General features: G+C 39.0%; 1 protein-coding gene across 3 annotated transcripts in view; it reads left to right on the top strand.

Moving 5' to 3' along the window:
- Positions 1–12868, top strand: part of DCLK1 (doublecortin like kinase 1) — a 324515-nt gene that overhangs the window by 287535 nt on the left and 24112 nt on the right. For all 3 annotated transcript variants that reach the window (XM_073341871.1, XM_073341891.1, XM_073341880.1), the window contains 4 exons: positions 3855–3988; positions 4596–4673; positions 5437–5533; positions 9077–9157. In XM_073341871.1, the coding sequence (XP_073197972.1) occupies positions 3855–3988; positions 4596–4673; positions 5437–5533; positions 9077–9157 (390 nt within the window). The remainder of the gene's footprint in view (positions 1–3854; positions 3989–4595; positions 4674–5436; positions 5534–9076; positions 9158–12868) is intronic.

Genomic DNA, 12868 nt, shown 5'->3' with positions numbered 1-12868 from the left:
CATGTCTTATATATGACAGTCCTGTTAATGCAGCCAGAATGGTATTTGTCTTTTTCACAATGGTATCAAATGATTTGCTCATATTCAATTTGTGATCCACTATAACCCTGACATCCTTTTCAGCGGTACTACCACCTTGCCAGTTATTCCCCATTTTGTAGTGGTGCATGTAATATTTCCTTCCTAAGTGAAGTACTTTGCACTTGGCTTTGTTTAATTTCATCCTGTTGATTTCAGACCAATTCTCCAATTTGTCAAGGTCACTTTGAATCCCAATGCTGTCCTCCAAAGAGCTTGCAACCCCTCTCGTTTTGGCGTCATCCATAAATTTTATAAACATATTCTTCACTCTATTATCCAAATCACATGTTGCCTAATATCGGACCCAGGACTGACTCCTGCAGGACCCCATAAATATGCCCTCCCAGTTTGACTGCAGACCATTGATAACTACTCTGAATAGGGGTTTTCAAACCAGTTGTGCACCCATCTTATAGTAATTTCATTTAGACCACATTTCCATAGTTTGCTTATGAGACTGTCATGTGGGACTGTGTCAAAAGCCTGACTAAACATGTTTTGACATAATAGATTGCCATGACATCAAGTGATCTCGCACTGTAAGAAAGTCAGCATTTGATCCATTGACTACATTACTGCTCTAAAGTTCACCTAGAGTTTGATAGAGAGGGAGAGTGTGGTCTTTAGCACAGTGCTCAGAGCTAAGAGTTTCTAAATTCTAATAAAAAAGAAAAGGAGTACTTGTGGCACCTTAGAGACTAACCAATTTATTTGAGCATGAGCTTTCGTGAGCTACAGCTCACTTCATCGGATGCATACCGTGGTCCGATGAAGTGAGCTGTAGCTCACGAAAGCTCATGCTCAAATAAATTGGTTAGTCTCTAAGGTGCCACATGTACTCCTTTTCTTTTTGCGAATACAGACTAACACGGCTGTTACTCTGAAACCTAAATTCTAATCCTGTCTCTGACAGTGACTCTCTGTGGCCTTAGGAATCTCTTAACCTTTCTGCCTCAATTGCCTGATCTGTAAAATGGGATGATATTTATTTATGTCACAGATGTAAGATGAGGATTTGTTTCTTAACATTTTAAAAACACTTTGAAGTTGGTAATTTCTATACAAATGGTAAGTATTGTTATGTTTATTGTCCATTTTAGCAGAAAACTCTCCATGAGCTTTCAGTGTGCTTAAAGTCTGTAATGCTGTACCTATGCATCCACTTGCTCTGTTCTCTGGAGGAAATACCTTCCATGTTTTAATTGGAACATTTTTCATAATTGCTGCTATTTAACACATTTATTTTGTGAAATCATGGGATGTCTTTATAGCCATATAATAAACCCTAGAGAACAACTTCTCTGGCTGTTGCCATCTGCAGTGATCACAAGAGCAGCTTAGAAAATACTGACAGTCTTTGTAGTAATAGGATACATATGGTGGCACACAATTATGTGTTTCTGCATTCAATTAGTGTTGTACAATTACCCAGTTTTATTGCTTAGTTAAAACAGTGAAAGCACTACATAGTGGGTAATTTGCACTAATCCCCATCTCTCTAATTGCCCTTCAGTGTTTAAATGCAGTAAAACATGTATAGTGTTTGTTCTGAATGAGATGAGCATTAAATTATCATTCACATTCCTTGCGCCTTGAGTGGCAATTAACATACCACTGCTTCACATTAGGAGCACTTCTATAGAGAGCGCTAAATAGAGGTATAACAGGGTGGGGAAAAACTATTCTGTTTTAGTGTTACTAGAAAAATCAAGTGAAATAGTCTCTCAAGGAAGTAGTAGAAGCCTCATGCCTGGAAACAGACTGGACAAAACCCTAGAAAATTTACCATACTGCACAATTCACATTGGCAGAGGAATGGATTCAATGATTTAAGAGGCCTTTTCTGTAATTAATTGCTCTGATTATATGATTCATTCATATCGCCAGTGAAATTAATCTGTAAACATGCACTAAATTAACCAAACTTGGTGAAGGCATTTACCACAATAAATGGCAATTGCATTAAGGAAGAATACTAGTTACAGTGGCTTCAGCCACAGATATCTAAACCACTTCTTTACATTTTCCACCAAGTGTCTATTTAAAGTTTCTTGTTGCTAGCCTTTAATTAAAATTGCGGTTGAAATTAGATTTATTGCTTCCATTTCAGCAAACACTTCATTTCAGGAACCAGATGTATTTAACAATCTGTGTTTTTAATAAAGCTGAAATTACATTTTTAATGGCCTTTATGCCCATCTTTTGCTGACTTAATAACAGAGAAGTGTGAACCCATTTCAGATTGTTGATCCTCTCACATAACAAGATCCAGTTTCATGAATTTATTAAAAACAATGAGAGGAACAGAGGATTTCTGTGAATGCTGAATCTCCCCTCATAACATAGAAGACATGATATAATATGTTGCATAGTCCTACAATACAGAAAAGTGACGAGGAGGTTTCTTAATCTTTCTATGCAATTAAGTTGTACAGCAAATAAGGAAAAAAATACCTTCATAGGATGGCTAGTTACGGTTGTTTCTGGTGGATCCCTAGCACACTGTTTCAGTTGATGAGGAAGGGATCTTCTAGGAAAAACTTCTGCACGAAGTGAGCAGATGACGAGTCTCTGTTAAGTGTACTGCCCATTTTTTAACTAAAATCGCAGAAGTTTCTTTTGCAGGAATTTGTAATTCAGTGACACTTTTGTTTTGGCAGTGGCTGTTCAAGATGGTGGTGTACATGAGATTACTCTTGTAGACTGAACACATTTTTTAAAATGTCGTTAGATTAAACTGCACTAAATTTCACCATAAACCAACATAAAAATTGGGAGAGAGAGCCCCAACCAACTACTGCCTTAAGGGATGATTTGCTGGCTAACATTTTATTTTGATAAATGTAATTATTTTATTTTGAATATTTGTTTTGATATTTGAATATTTGTCAGTGTTTAAGTACTGGGGAAGCAATGGAAATTTGAATTTTCCTATTGTGGCTGCTATCTTTCTGTACTGACTGCTTCTAGAATATAAAGTCTCCTCTTGCACTGATTAAAACAAAAGAAAACAAAAAAATTACAAGTAGCATTTCGCTGCTGAAGAGATGATAATGTAGGGAAGGATTTTCAAGAGCACTCAATACTGGCCTAACTCTGCTTCCATTGAAGTCAGTGAGAGTTATACCATTGACTTCAGTGAAAAAAGAGTTATGCTAACACCATGCACTTTTGAAAATTCAACCATTAGTGTTTTGCAAGCACTCAAAAGTGAGCATAAGTGCTTAGTGACGTAATATGATAGCTGAATGTGTTGTGATCTCTCTAATGGCTTGTCCATTTGGAGAATAAAAGCCTACTACTGCTGTCAACAAATGGAGTTACTCTTTTAGCTCAGAAGTTCAAATCCCTGTACAAGCCTCTCTTTTGTGTATTAATTTTAATAAGCTACCATGGTTGTCAGACTCAGTAGGGATTTAACCCATGAACTTCAACATCAAAAGCACAGGCCTCTACTATGCTACCATACTTTAGCTTTTAACAAGAGAAAGATTTTGTGCTCTTTGATGATCGGCCACTAAAAGGGGATCCAGCATACTTAGCCAGTTACACTGGGTATGTTTTTTTTCTTAGAAGAGAGACTATATATGAATGAAACCCTCCTAATCACTGTGGATTTTTTTTAAATGGGCACTTATCTGTATTTTGGGAAGTGAAGGAGAGAATCTGAAAGCATACTCAACTGAAAGGAGTCTTTCAGGAAGTTAGCAAATTGTTCATGAGTTCATTTACATAGAACCTTGCTGATCCTGTGGATTTTATTTCTGGTTTAGGTTTATGAACACCAAGATGGAAGCAAGTCTCTGAAGCTGGGAGACTTTGGGCTGGCAACAATAGTGGATGGACCTCTTTACACAGTCTGTGGGACCCCTACATATGTAGCCCCTGAAATCATTGCAGAAGCTGGGTAAACTATTTGCAGTAAAGGTTCATTTAAGTGTGCAAGGTGGAATATGTTCTCATCAATATATCAGTTACAACTCTTTTAATTTAGGCCTTTTTCCACCTTTTATTAGGGGTTAACATGGCAGTTTTTAACTTCAAAGTAGAAAGTCCTCAAATTAGCACTGAGGCAGTAACTAACCATTTATTTTACCCCTGGAGTAAAGGTAAGAAAAAATTGCCGTCAGTGACTACTAACTGTTGTTTTCTGTGCTCTTCCTTTGTCCTGTACTGTCCTTTTCCTTAGGATCTATTGTGTAGAGCAAACATCCCCTGGGGTGAGTGACCCAAGGCACCTGTGCAGGCTTCCTGTAAGGAGAGGTCAAAAGAGTCCTACTCTCATCCAAGATACCAGTACACTTTATCGTCTGTCTTCAGACATTCTAATCCAATGTGGTTTTAAATTGTAAACTTCTGCCTTGTATCTGAAAGCAGAAATTGGTGTACAATATAGAGAAAATTCAGCTCAGACCATTTAATAAGAATTTGTGCACTGACCGTTTTCTTTCAGTTGTGTACTGTAGTTCATACAGGTGTGGTATCTCTAATCATAATACCTCTAACACTTTTAGATATGGCCTGAAGGTGGACATCTGGGCAGCTGGTGTGATTACTTATATCCTGCTGTGTGGCTTTCCTCCATTCCGTGGGTATGGGCTATCATCTTTTATCCAAATTGTAACAATGTACCTCTGTACTGTGAATGGTCCATGTTCGTGTCCTACACTAAGAGATCTTCTGGGGTGAGGGGGGTGTGGGAATCTTTGTTTGCAATGCTGTGTTATTTTTTTCCATGCTCTGCCTGTTAATTTATACAAACTTCATAAATCTCCATTGTGTTACTGTAAAAACTCCAGTCTCTTCTCATTTTATTTATTTCAATGTAATCTATCTTGCAAAAGAAATGCACTCATTCCAGGCTCTCGGTGCCCTTGACAACCAATTAAAATATATGATGAAATCAGCAGATTACCCCAGTTACTCACCAACACAGTAAGCAGGAAGCAGTAAAATGTAAACAAAATGTAAGCCTTCCAACAGAGATTTACACCTGTGAGCAAATTCAAAGCCTCCCCTCACAAATCTCCCCTCTCCATTAAAGCAAAGAAGAAGGAAGGGCTGGGCCTTGCCTTAAAGATAGGCAAGCTCAGAAACAAAGAGGGAAGGTGGAGGGAGCTGACAGAGGTTGCCCTACAAATTGACTCTTTTTTTCCCCCCCTTCTCACTTGTGCTCCATCTCAAGTGCCCCTGCAGTTCACAATGGTGGCCGTATGGCATGGGGAGAGGAACTGGTTCCAAAAGGCAAACTTAGTGAACTACAGTTAAAAGCATTTTACTTGCTTTTTAAAAGTTTATGAAAACTACCTCAGGAAATAAATCTTATGTTTTGTTTTGTGTTTGTTTACTTTACAGATGTGGAGATGACCAGGAAGTGCTTTTTGATCAGATTTTGATGGGCCAGGTGGATTTCCCATCTCCATACTGGGATAACGTTTCTGATTCTGCAAAGGTAGATTTACAAAGTTGGTTCTCTTCCGTTTTATCCAAGGTGTCGTGTATATACGTTGTGTGTGCAAAGAGACTGTAAAACTACTGTTCTTTTGTGTCCCTATATTTGAGAAGCTTTAGGTCTAGACGTGCCTAATGTGTCATCTACTACATTATTATCGGATTATTGTCTATGTCTTAGACTGTAAACTGCTCTGGGCAGCACTTTGTTTGTATTTGTGTCTTATACAGTGTTAAGTGAAGCCGAATGAATAAATGATTTTTCAGTTGGGTGGCTAAATCAAAAAAATCAGAAAAAAATCTTTTTGTTTTGGGTCAACCCAAAATGGAAATGTTTTTGGGGTCAAATGAAACATTTAATTTTGTTAGCAGGTGTTTTTTACTCTTTAGTAATTAAATCTAGCTAATTTTTTAAATGAAATGTCATTTTGAAAAATATAGATTCATAGATAGATTCATAGATACTAAGGTCAGAAGGGACCATTATGATCATCTAGTCCATCCTCCTGCACAATGCAGGCCACAGAATTTCACCCACTACTGCTGCGAAAAACCTCTCACCTATGTCTGAGCTGTTGAAGTCCTCAAATCATGGTTTAAAGACTTCAAGGAGCAGAGAATCCTCCAGCAAGTGACCCGTGCCCCATGCTACAGAGGAAGGCGAAAAACCTCCAGGGCCTCTTTCAATCTGCCCTGGAGGAAAATTCCTTCCCAACCCCAAATATGGTGATCAGCTAAACCCTGAGCTATGGGCAAGATTCACCAGCCAGATACCCAGGAAAGAATTTTCTGTAGTAACTCAGATCCCACCCCATCTGTGTTGAAACAAAACATTTAAAAACTTATTCAAAATGTATCCGTTTTAAGGGGGAGGGGCGAATCTATTTGCCAAAGTCAATCTGAATTCACAGATAGTTGTGGTGAACCTGACACTGCATTTTTCAGAGAATAAACTATTTGTGTGAAAGTTTTTGCCCAGCTCTAGTTTTAAGCATCCTGTCAAACCTATTGAACAATTAAAACTTCCAGTAACTTGGATCATAAATATGCACATCTTAGATTGAAAACTCCTTGGGGGCAGTAACTCTGCTTTCTATGGGTTTGTACAGCAACAAGCACAATGGCAGCTGGATTCCAATTGGCACCTTCAGGTGTAATTGCATTATATATACTAAATAATAATAATCTGAGGAAAACATGTCTCATGATTAATGACATGAAAGGATTGTCCTGATATCTCTCTCTGTCAAAGAACCAGGCTCAACATTGCCTGTAACTCCTGAATGTTGCCAGGATAAGAGACTCTGACTTGTTCTGTCAATCCATTACAAGCAGTTCATTTTTTTTAGTCCTCTATTTTAAAACCAACTTCCAAGTACAGTAAAAGCTGTTTTATCCAGCACTTCACCAACCGGAAAGTTCTGTAAACCGGCATTTCTGATCTTTATTGAAAGTCTGGTTTATAGTCCAGTTGGTGCAGGGCTGGCAGGAGGTTGGGGTGCATGGGCTCTGGGAGGGAGTTTGGGTGTGAGAGGCAGGTTGGGGCGCAGGAGGTGGTGCAGGGTGCCGGATCTGCGGTGCACTCACCTCGGGCAGCTCCCGCAAGTGATGATCTGTCCTGGCTGCTCCTGCATGCTGCCTCCGCCCGCAGGCGCTGCCCCCATAGCTTCCATTGGCCATGGTTCCCGGCCAATGGGAGCTGCACAACCAGCGCTCAGGGTGGGGTGGAGACAGTGACAGAACTGCCTACCTTGCCTCCACCTACAAGCAGCCGAGACAGGTCGCTGCTTGCAGGAAGCCACCCGAGGTGAGTCCCCCCTCACCCCCCGGATCTGGCACCCCAGGTCCCTCCTGTGCTCCAACCCCCTGCCCTGAGCCCCCTCCCACACACAAACTCCCTCCCAGAGCCCATGCCTCGCACCTCCTCCTGTGCTCTAACCCGTAGCTCAGCATCCCTTCCCACACCCAAACTCCCTCCCAGATCCCGTGCCCCGCACCCTTCCCACGTCCCAACGTCCAGTCCTGCACCCAAACTCCCTCCCTCTTAGTTAACCAGCATTTTTCACTTACCGGCACCCCCCATTCGTCCAACATGCCGGATAAAACATTTTTACGGTAATAAGGAAGAGCTTGATTCTGAGATGAGATGAGAGAACTGTGGATGCACAGTACCTTTCAGGATTAGTCCCTAACACAGTTAAATACACTTACACAACAGGGTTGAATTTGGCCCAAGAGTTCAAATTCTCTGGAGCAGTCTCATTGGTGCACTATAGTAAGAGGTGAGGCATTCTGAGTTACAGTAACATTGGAGTTGATTGGAGTTTCATATTTGCAGTCCATTTGAGTTGGCATGTGTATAACTAATAGATTTCACCCAAATACTTTCCTTAAGCTTGGGAACACCAACACATAATCATAGGATGAATATATGCAACACTGTCCTCTCCTTGCTCTCAGTATGAGCACTAATTTATCACAAAACAATGTCAGTGTTTTCATCTGGGGTGTGAGGATTGAAAATGACATATTAAACGCTGATTCTTGATTCCTCTAAACCACTGCTTTGTACTGTTTTTGGAAATAATATGGGAGGGGATGGGGGTGGGATTTTAGTTTCCAAACTAGTGAAATTAACATACAGGATACAGTACTTGGAACTGAAAGAAAACATTAAGTGTTAGTAGGAGTCTTCTAATCCCTCCCTTTGTATTGTGGCAAGCTTGATTTCATCATACATAAGACATCACTCATCTGTTAAGAATCAGCTCTAGTCTTCAATATCTCTAATGACAATTCCACAGCTCCTTTGGCAAGCTTGTTCCATTACCGAACTACTCTATCTAGTTAGTTTGTTCTAATATTTTCCATTTTGATGCATAAACTCATTAGTTTCTATTCCGCTCCCATTTATTATTGAAAATAATTGATGTCTATCATTTCTGATTTCCCTTTATATTAGCATCCCATTACTGTTATCTTTTGTATAGATTGAATGTACTCACTGATGGGAAAAGAAATGCATTAAATGCTGGTAGGAAACTGAGAGGAAAATAGTAAAGAAGAATTTGAAATATTAAAATAAAGGTTTTAAGAGTTAGAAATATTTTTTTGAAAATATCCACTTTGCTATTGATATTGGGACCTGGAGAAAGCCAATTTTCTCTAAAGATGATGCAGACTAATCTAGAATTTGGCTATTTTCTAAATGGGCAACTAACCTGATTTCATGCTCCCATCTGTTTTATACCTTATGTGAGAAGTTCTTTCCTCTGCAAACCGCTGACTACAAAAGTAACTCAGCACTATGATCTTCTAGCTTTTCAATTTATTATTTAGCTATTGATTTAGAAGCTCAGCTTACAGTTCAGCAGTTGACAGGTTTTTTTAAATAACCCTAGTATATTTCCACCCTGTATAATTCTCTCACTCATTGAATACTGTACTTTACTACAATCAATTGAAGATCACTTCACTGAATTAAGTCTTTTGTTTTTCTTCATAAAAATGTGCTCTAAACTGGATCTTATCTTCCATTTCACAGGAACTTATCACAATGATGCTTCAGGTAGATGTAGATCAGCGATTCTCAGCCTTGCAAGTTCTCGAACATCCATGGGTTAATGTAAGTAATTTCAGGACTGCAAATTCTTGTTTTAGTCTTGTAACCTTTTAACTGTTTGCCATCAAATACTTTAAATGCCTCTTTGGAGCCAACATTTTCTAAAAGAGACACAGGTAATGACCAACTTACTGTGTGGTTTCACTGGAAGTGAAAGTGCTTTGTTAGTATACAATTAAATATTTTTGTGCACAATGCTCTGCACTCTCTTCCCCCAGTATCTTGGGCCACATTTGCAACACACCTCCTTAACTGCACCTGCAAACGCCGTCAATTTCCCAAAGGTCAGTTTGCAGGTGCAGTGATACATTTTGTGCACGTAAATCAGATTGGCTCACAAGTCTTGCCATCGCAACTAAGGGATCTTGAAATATAGTCCATGTTTTAAAGCTGGATAATTCACCATTAAGTACAAAATCTTTACAGTCAAATATTTAACTTCCAAATTTGAACTATAAACGTGTGGTAATATCAATTTAATCTATATTAGTGTGACATTTTCATCTTTAGATCAATGCTCATTTGTTCTGAACATATCATAAAATTGATTAACAAAGAGGTGGCATATGGATAAATCTGATATAGATTAAGAAGGCCTGGGCCTGTTTATGCTTTAATGTTGAGACAGGGACACTGTTTAATATTAATTATTTAAGACTATTTAATATGTTTCAAAATATTTGGATAAAAATGTAAAGAAAAGTGGGGAGAAGAATCCAGATTCCAGTTTAAAAATGAAGATACAGAAAAGCAAAATGAGTACAAGAAAAAATATCTTAATTTGCATATTGCAAGTTCCAGTGTGGAATTCCTCCCTAGCACATTTGTGTGATTCAGTACTTCCCCTAGTATCCAAAAAGAGATCACTGACACTTAAAGGGAGTGTAGTTCCAAGAAGGAATATTTGTAATTCAAATATACAGACTAATTAAATAACAATATAAAAAAAATAAAAAAGTGTCCAAATAGTTTACACACCATTTTCAATTAAGGAATATAGTAAAGTACCTACAAAGTACATGCTCAAGTAGTTATAGTCTCCATTCTGCTGTTCAGATAGAAGCAGTTTTTAACTGTAAATACTTCTGAACTGCACAGCCCCTTTGTCATGTAAAGCTTATAGACATCCAGTGCAATATATAATGAGACAATTTAGCAATTTTATGGTCACTTTAAGGCAGAAGATTGTGGTGGTGGTGGTATTTTCTTTCCTTCTTGAAGGATATATTCTTATCACACAATGTTTATATCTCAATTTTAAATTTTTGTTCAGAACTGAAAGATTATTTATCTCTGGATTGAGAGGGAGCTGTGGGACGAGGGATAAGGTAAAGATAGAAAGTGTGACTTACTAAGCAGAATTTCTGCCTCATGGCCAGCTTCTTCCATGGTGTAAATTGGCATAACTCCACTGAATTTAATGGAGCTCTGTTGATTTAACATCATTGGAGGATCTGGAACTTGAAAGCTTCCCCCCCACACCCTTTTAGTTAAATTACACTCTGATGCATTTAGTAAACAGTTTCAGCAAGCTGTATGAAGTCAGAGGTATTACTTCCGTTAGTGCAGAGGTCCCCAAACTGTGGGTCATGCCCGCCAAGGGGGTGCGGAGGAATGTTCCGGGGGGGGGGAGGGGGAAGGAGCACGGCGGGCCTGAGCCAGCCCCCATGTGGGGTAGGGGAGGGAGCAGCATCCAGCCCCACTCCAGTTCCAGCTCTGCCCTGGCCCCAGCCCCTGGCTTCCAGCCACAGCCCAGCCACAGCTCTGCACCCAGCCCTGGTTCTGGCTCCGTCCCCAGCTTTGGCCCGTGGCCACAGCCCCACTCCCGGCTCTGGCCCTGCCCCCAGTCTCGTCCCTCTTACCTCTGTCTGTGTCCCCCCAACCCTTCAGGACCCTGAGAAGTTTGGGGACCACTACTTTAGTGTTGCAAGTCATGCTGTTGTTCATATTCTGCAAGCATATCACAGTGAAAACATATAGCACTCCTGTTTGTACTACAGGAAGTATTTTGTCCTAGTTCTACAGGGATTTTTGTCTCCCTAATCATTCCTTTATAGCATTCCACATTCAGAGGTCAGTAAATCATCTTCAGCTATATACTAGTCACCATTCAGAGCTAATCAGGCTAGAAATACCTTTTTCTTGGAGTAATGTAAGTATTTGCTAGATAAGTTTTCTGGAGCTCAGCACATGCCTAAGTCCACCTCTAGTTTGGCTATCACATAAGTATGCGCTGAATTTGAGGCACCAATTTAAGGTCCATTGAACTAAATGACTTATACCTCAAGTGAAATACATGGTTAGGTGCTGTCCTGAATGGGGATGCTTTCCTGAACTGGGGCCCAAGTATGTGTGTAAGAGAGAGAATTCAGAAGGGAAAACTTGTTTTTATACAGAGGCAGTGTGAACCAAGAGAGAGAACATTGGACTGAGAGTCAGGGGACACATTTTCCATTCCTAGCTCTGTCATCACCTTGAACCAGTCACTTTCTCTCTACCTCAGTTTCTTCATCTTTAAAATTGGGGTAATAATGCTTATTCATATTTATAACAGCACTGGAGATCTACAAGTGAAAATTTTTATTTTAGCTGATCTTCATAAAATATTCTGCTCCTTTCTAGAAGGAAAGTAAATACAAACCCCTATATAATATGTGGAATAACACTTCACTTTTCTAATAAATCTGTTCAAATACCTCTCCTTAGTACCAAATGCTATATAATATTTTGGACTTATTTATAGTTTTGAGACCAGTGAAATAGCACTAAAATTGTGGGTAGTGCTGGCTGGAAAATAGAAATAATTTTTCATGATAATTTTCATGATCAGTCTCATTTTTTTCTCTTTGAAATTTCATTTTGGCATTCTGCCTAGTTGTTCTATGTAAAAAAGTATTTGTCAGCTGTAAATTACTGTTGCACTTGCAAGTGAAGCTTTTTATGACTGTTTATTAAATGATTACTTTGTAAATTGATGACATTGCTGGAATTTAGTATGACAGCTTCAATAGGAGACAACCCTCGTTTCAGTTTAAATTTTAGCAATAAAAATAGCTGGACTCTCTTAGAAACAACAAAACTTGTAATGGTCAGAATCAGACCAGTAAAACAGCTCCTATGTCAATAATATCCCAGCTGTTTTCAATTTAATAAACAAAACCTGAAAAGACTTTGGCTAGTTGCCATTGAGACAGATGGAGATCCTGGATTCTGAATGCAATTCAACAGCAGTTCTCTGCCCCCTCAATTTAGTTTATTTGGATTTGTCTCTCATATACAGAACTCTTAGAGCTAGAAACAAATCCACTGTTTTATACTTCCTCTACTGGGACTCTTACTGTTTCCTTTGCCTGCTCATATTCATTGCAAAACTAAGGAATTATAAAAGAGGCTGGAGGCTTAGGAGCTAGCATTTTAAACACTGGAAATATTATATAATCCAAAGTGCACCAATGGCAAGTTATGGTACAAATATACCCTGTTCTTGACTTCTGAGTAATAAAAATGTTTAACTTACTGTAATTCAATAAGTTATAATGGTGAAAGGGATTACTTTTTGTAAACCCTTCCCCTGTTATAATGATAACCCCAAAATGGATTATTTTCTGTACACGCCAGCCTAAAAAGGATTAGGAAACCTGTAGCTTTAAAACATTTCCCTAGATACACTGGCTCTGGCTGCCTGTATGTGAAATAAATAAGTAACCATCAGTA

The sequence above is a fragment of the Lepidochelys kempii genome, chromosome 1 (genome assembly GCF_965140265.1).
Source record: "Lepidochelys kempii isolate rLepKem1 chromosome 1, rLepKem1.hap2, whole genome shotgun sequence".
In the NCBI taxonomy this organism is placed as follows: Eukaryota; Metazoa; Chordata; order Testudines; family Cheloniidae; genus Lepidochelys; species Lepidochelys kempii.
This window is presented reverse-complemented; position numbering and strand designations above follow the sequence as displayed.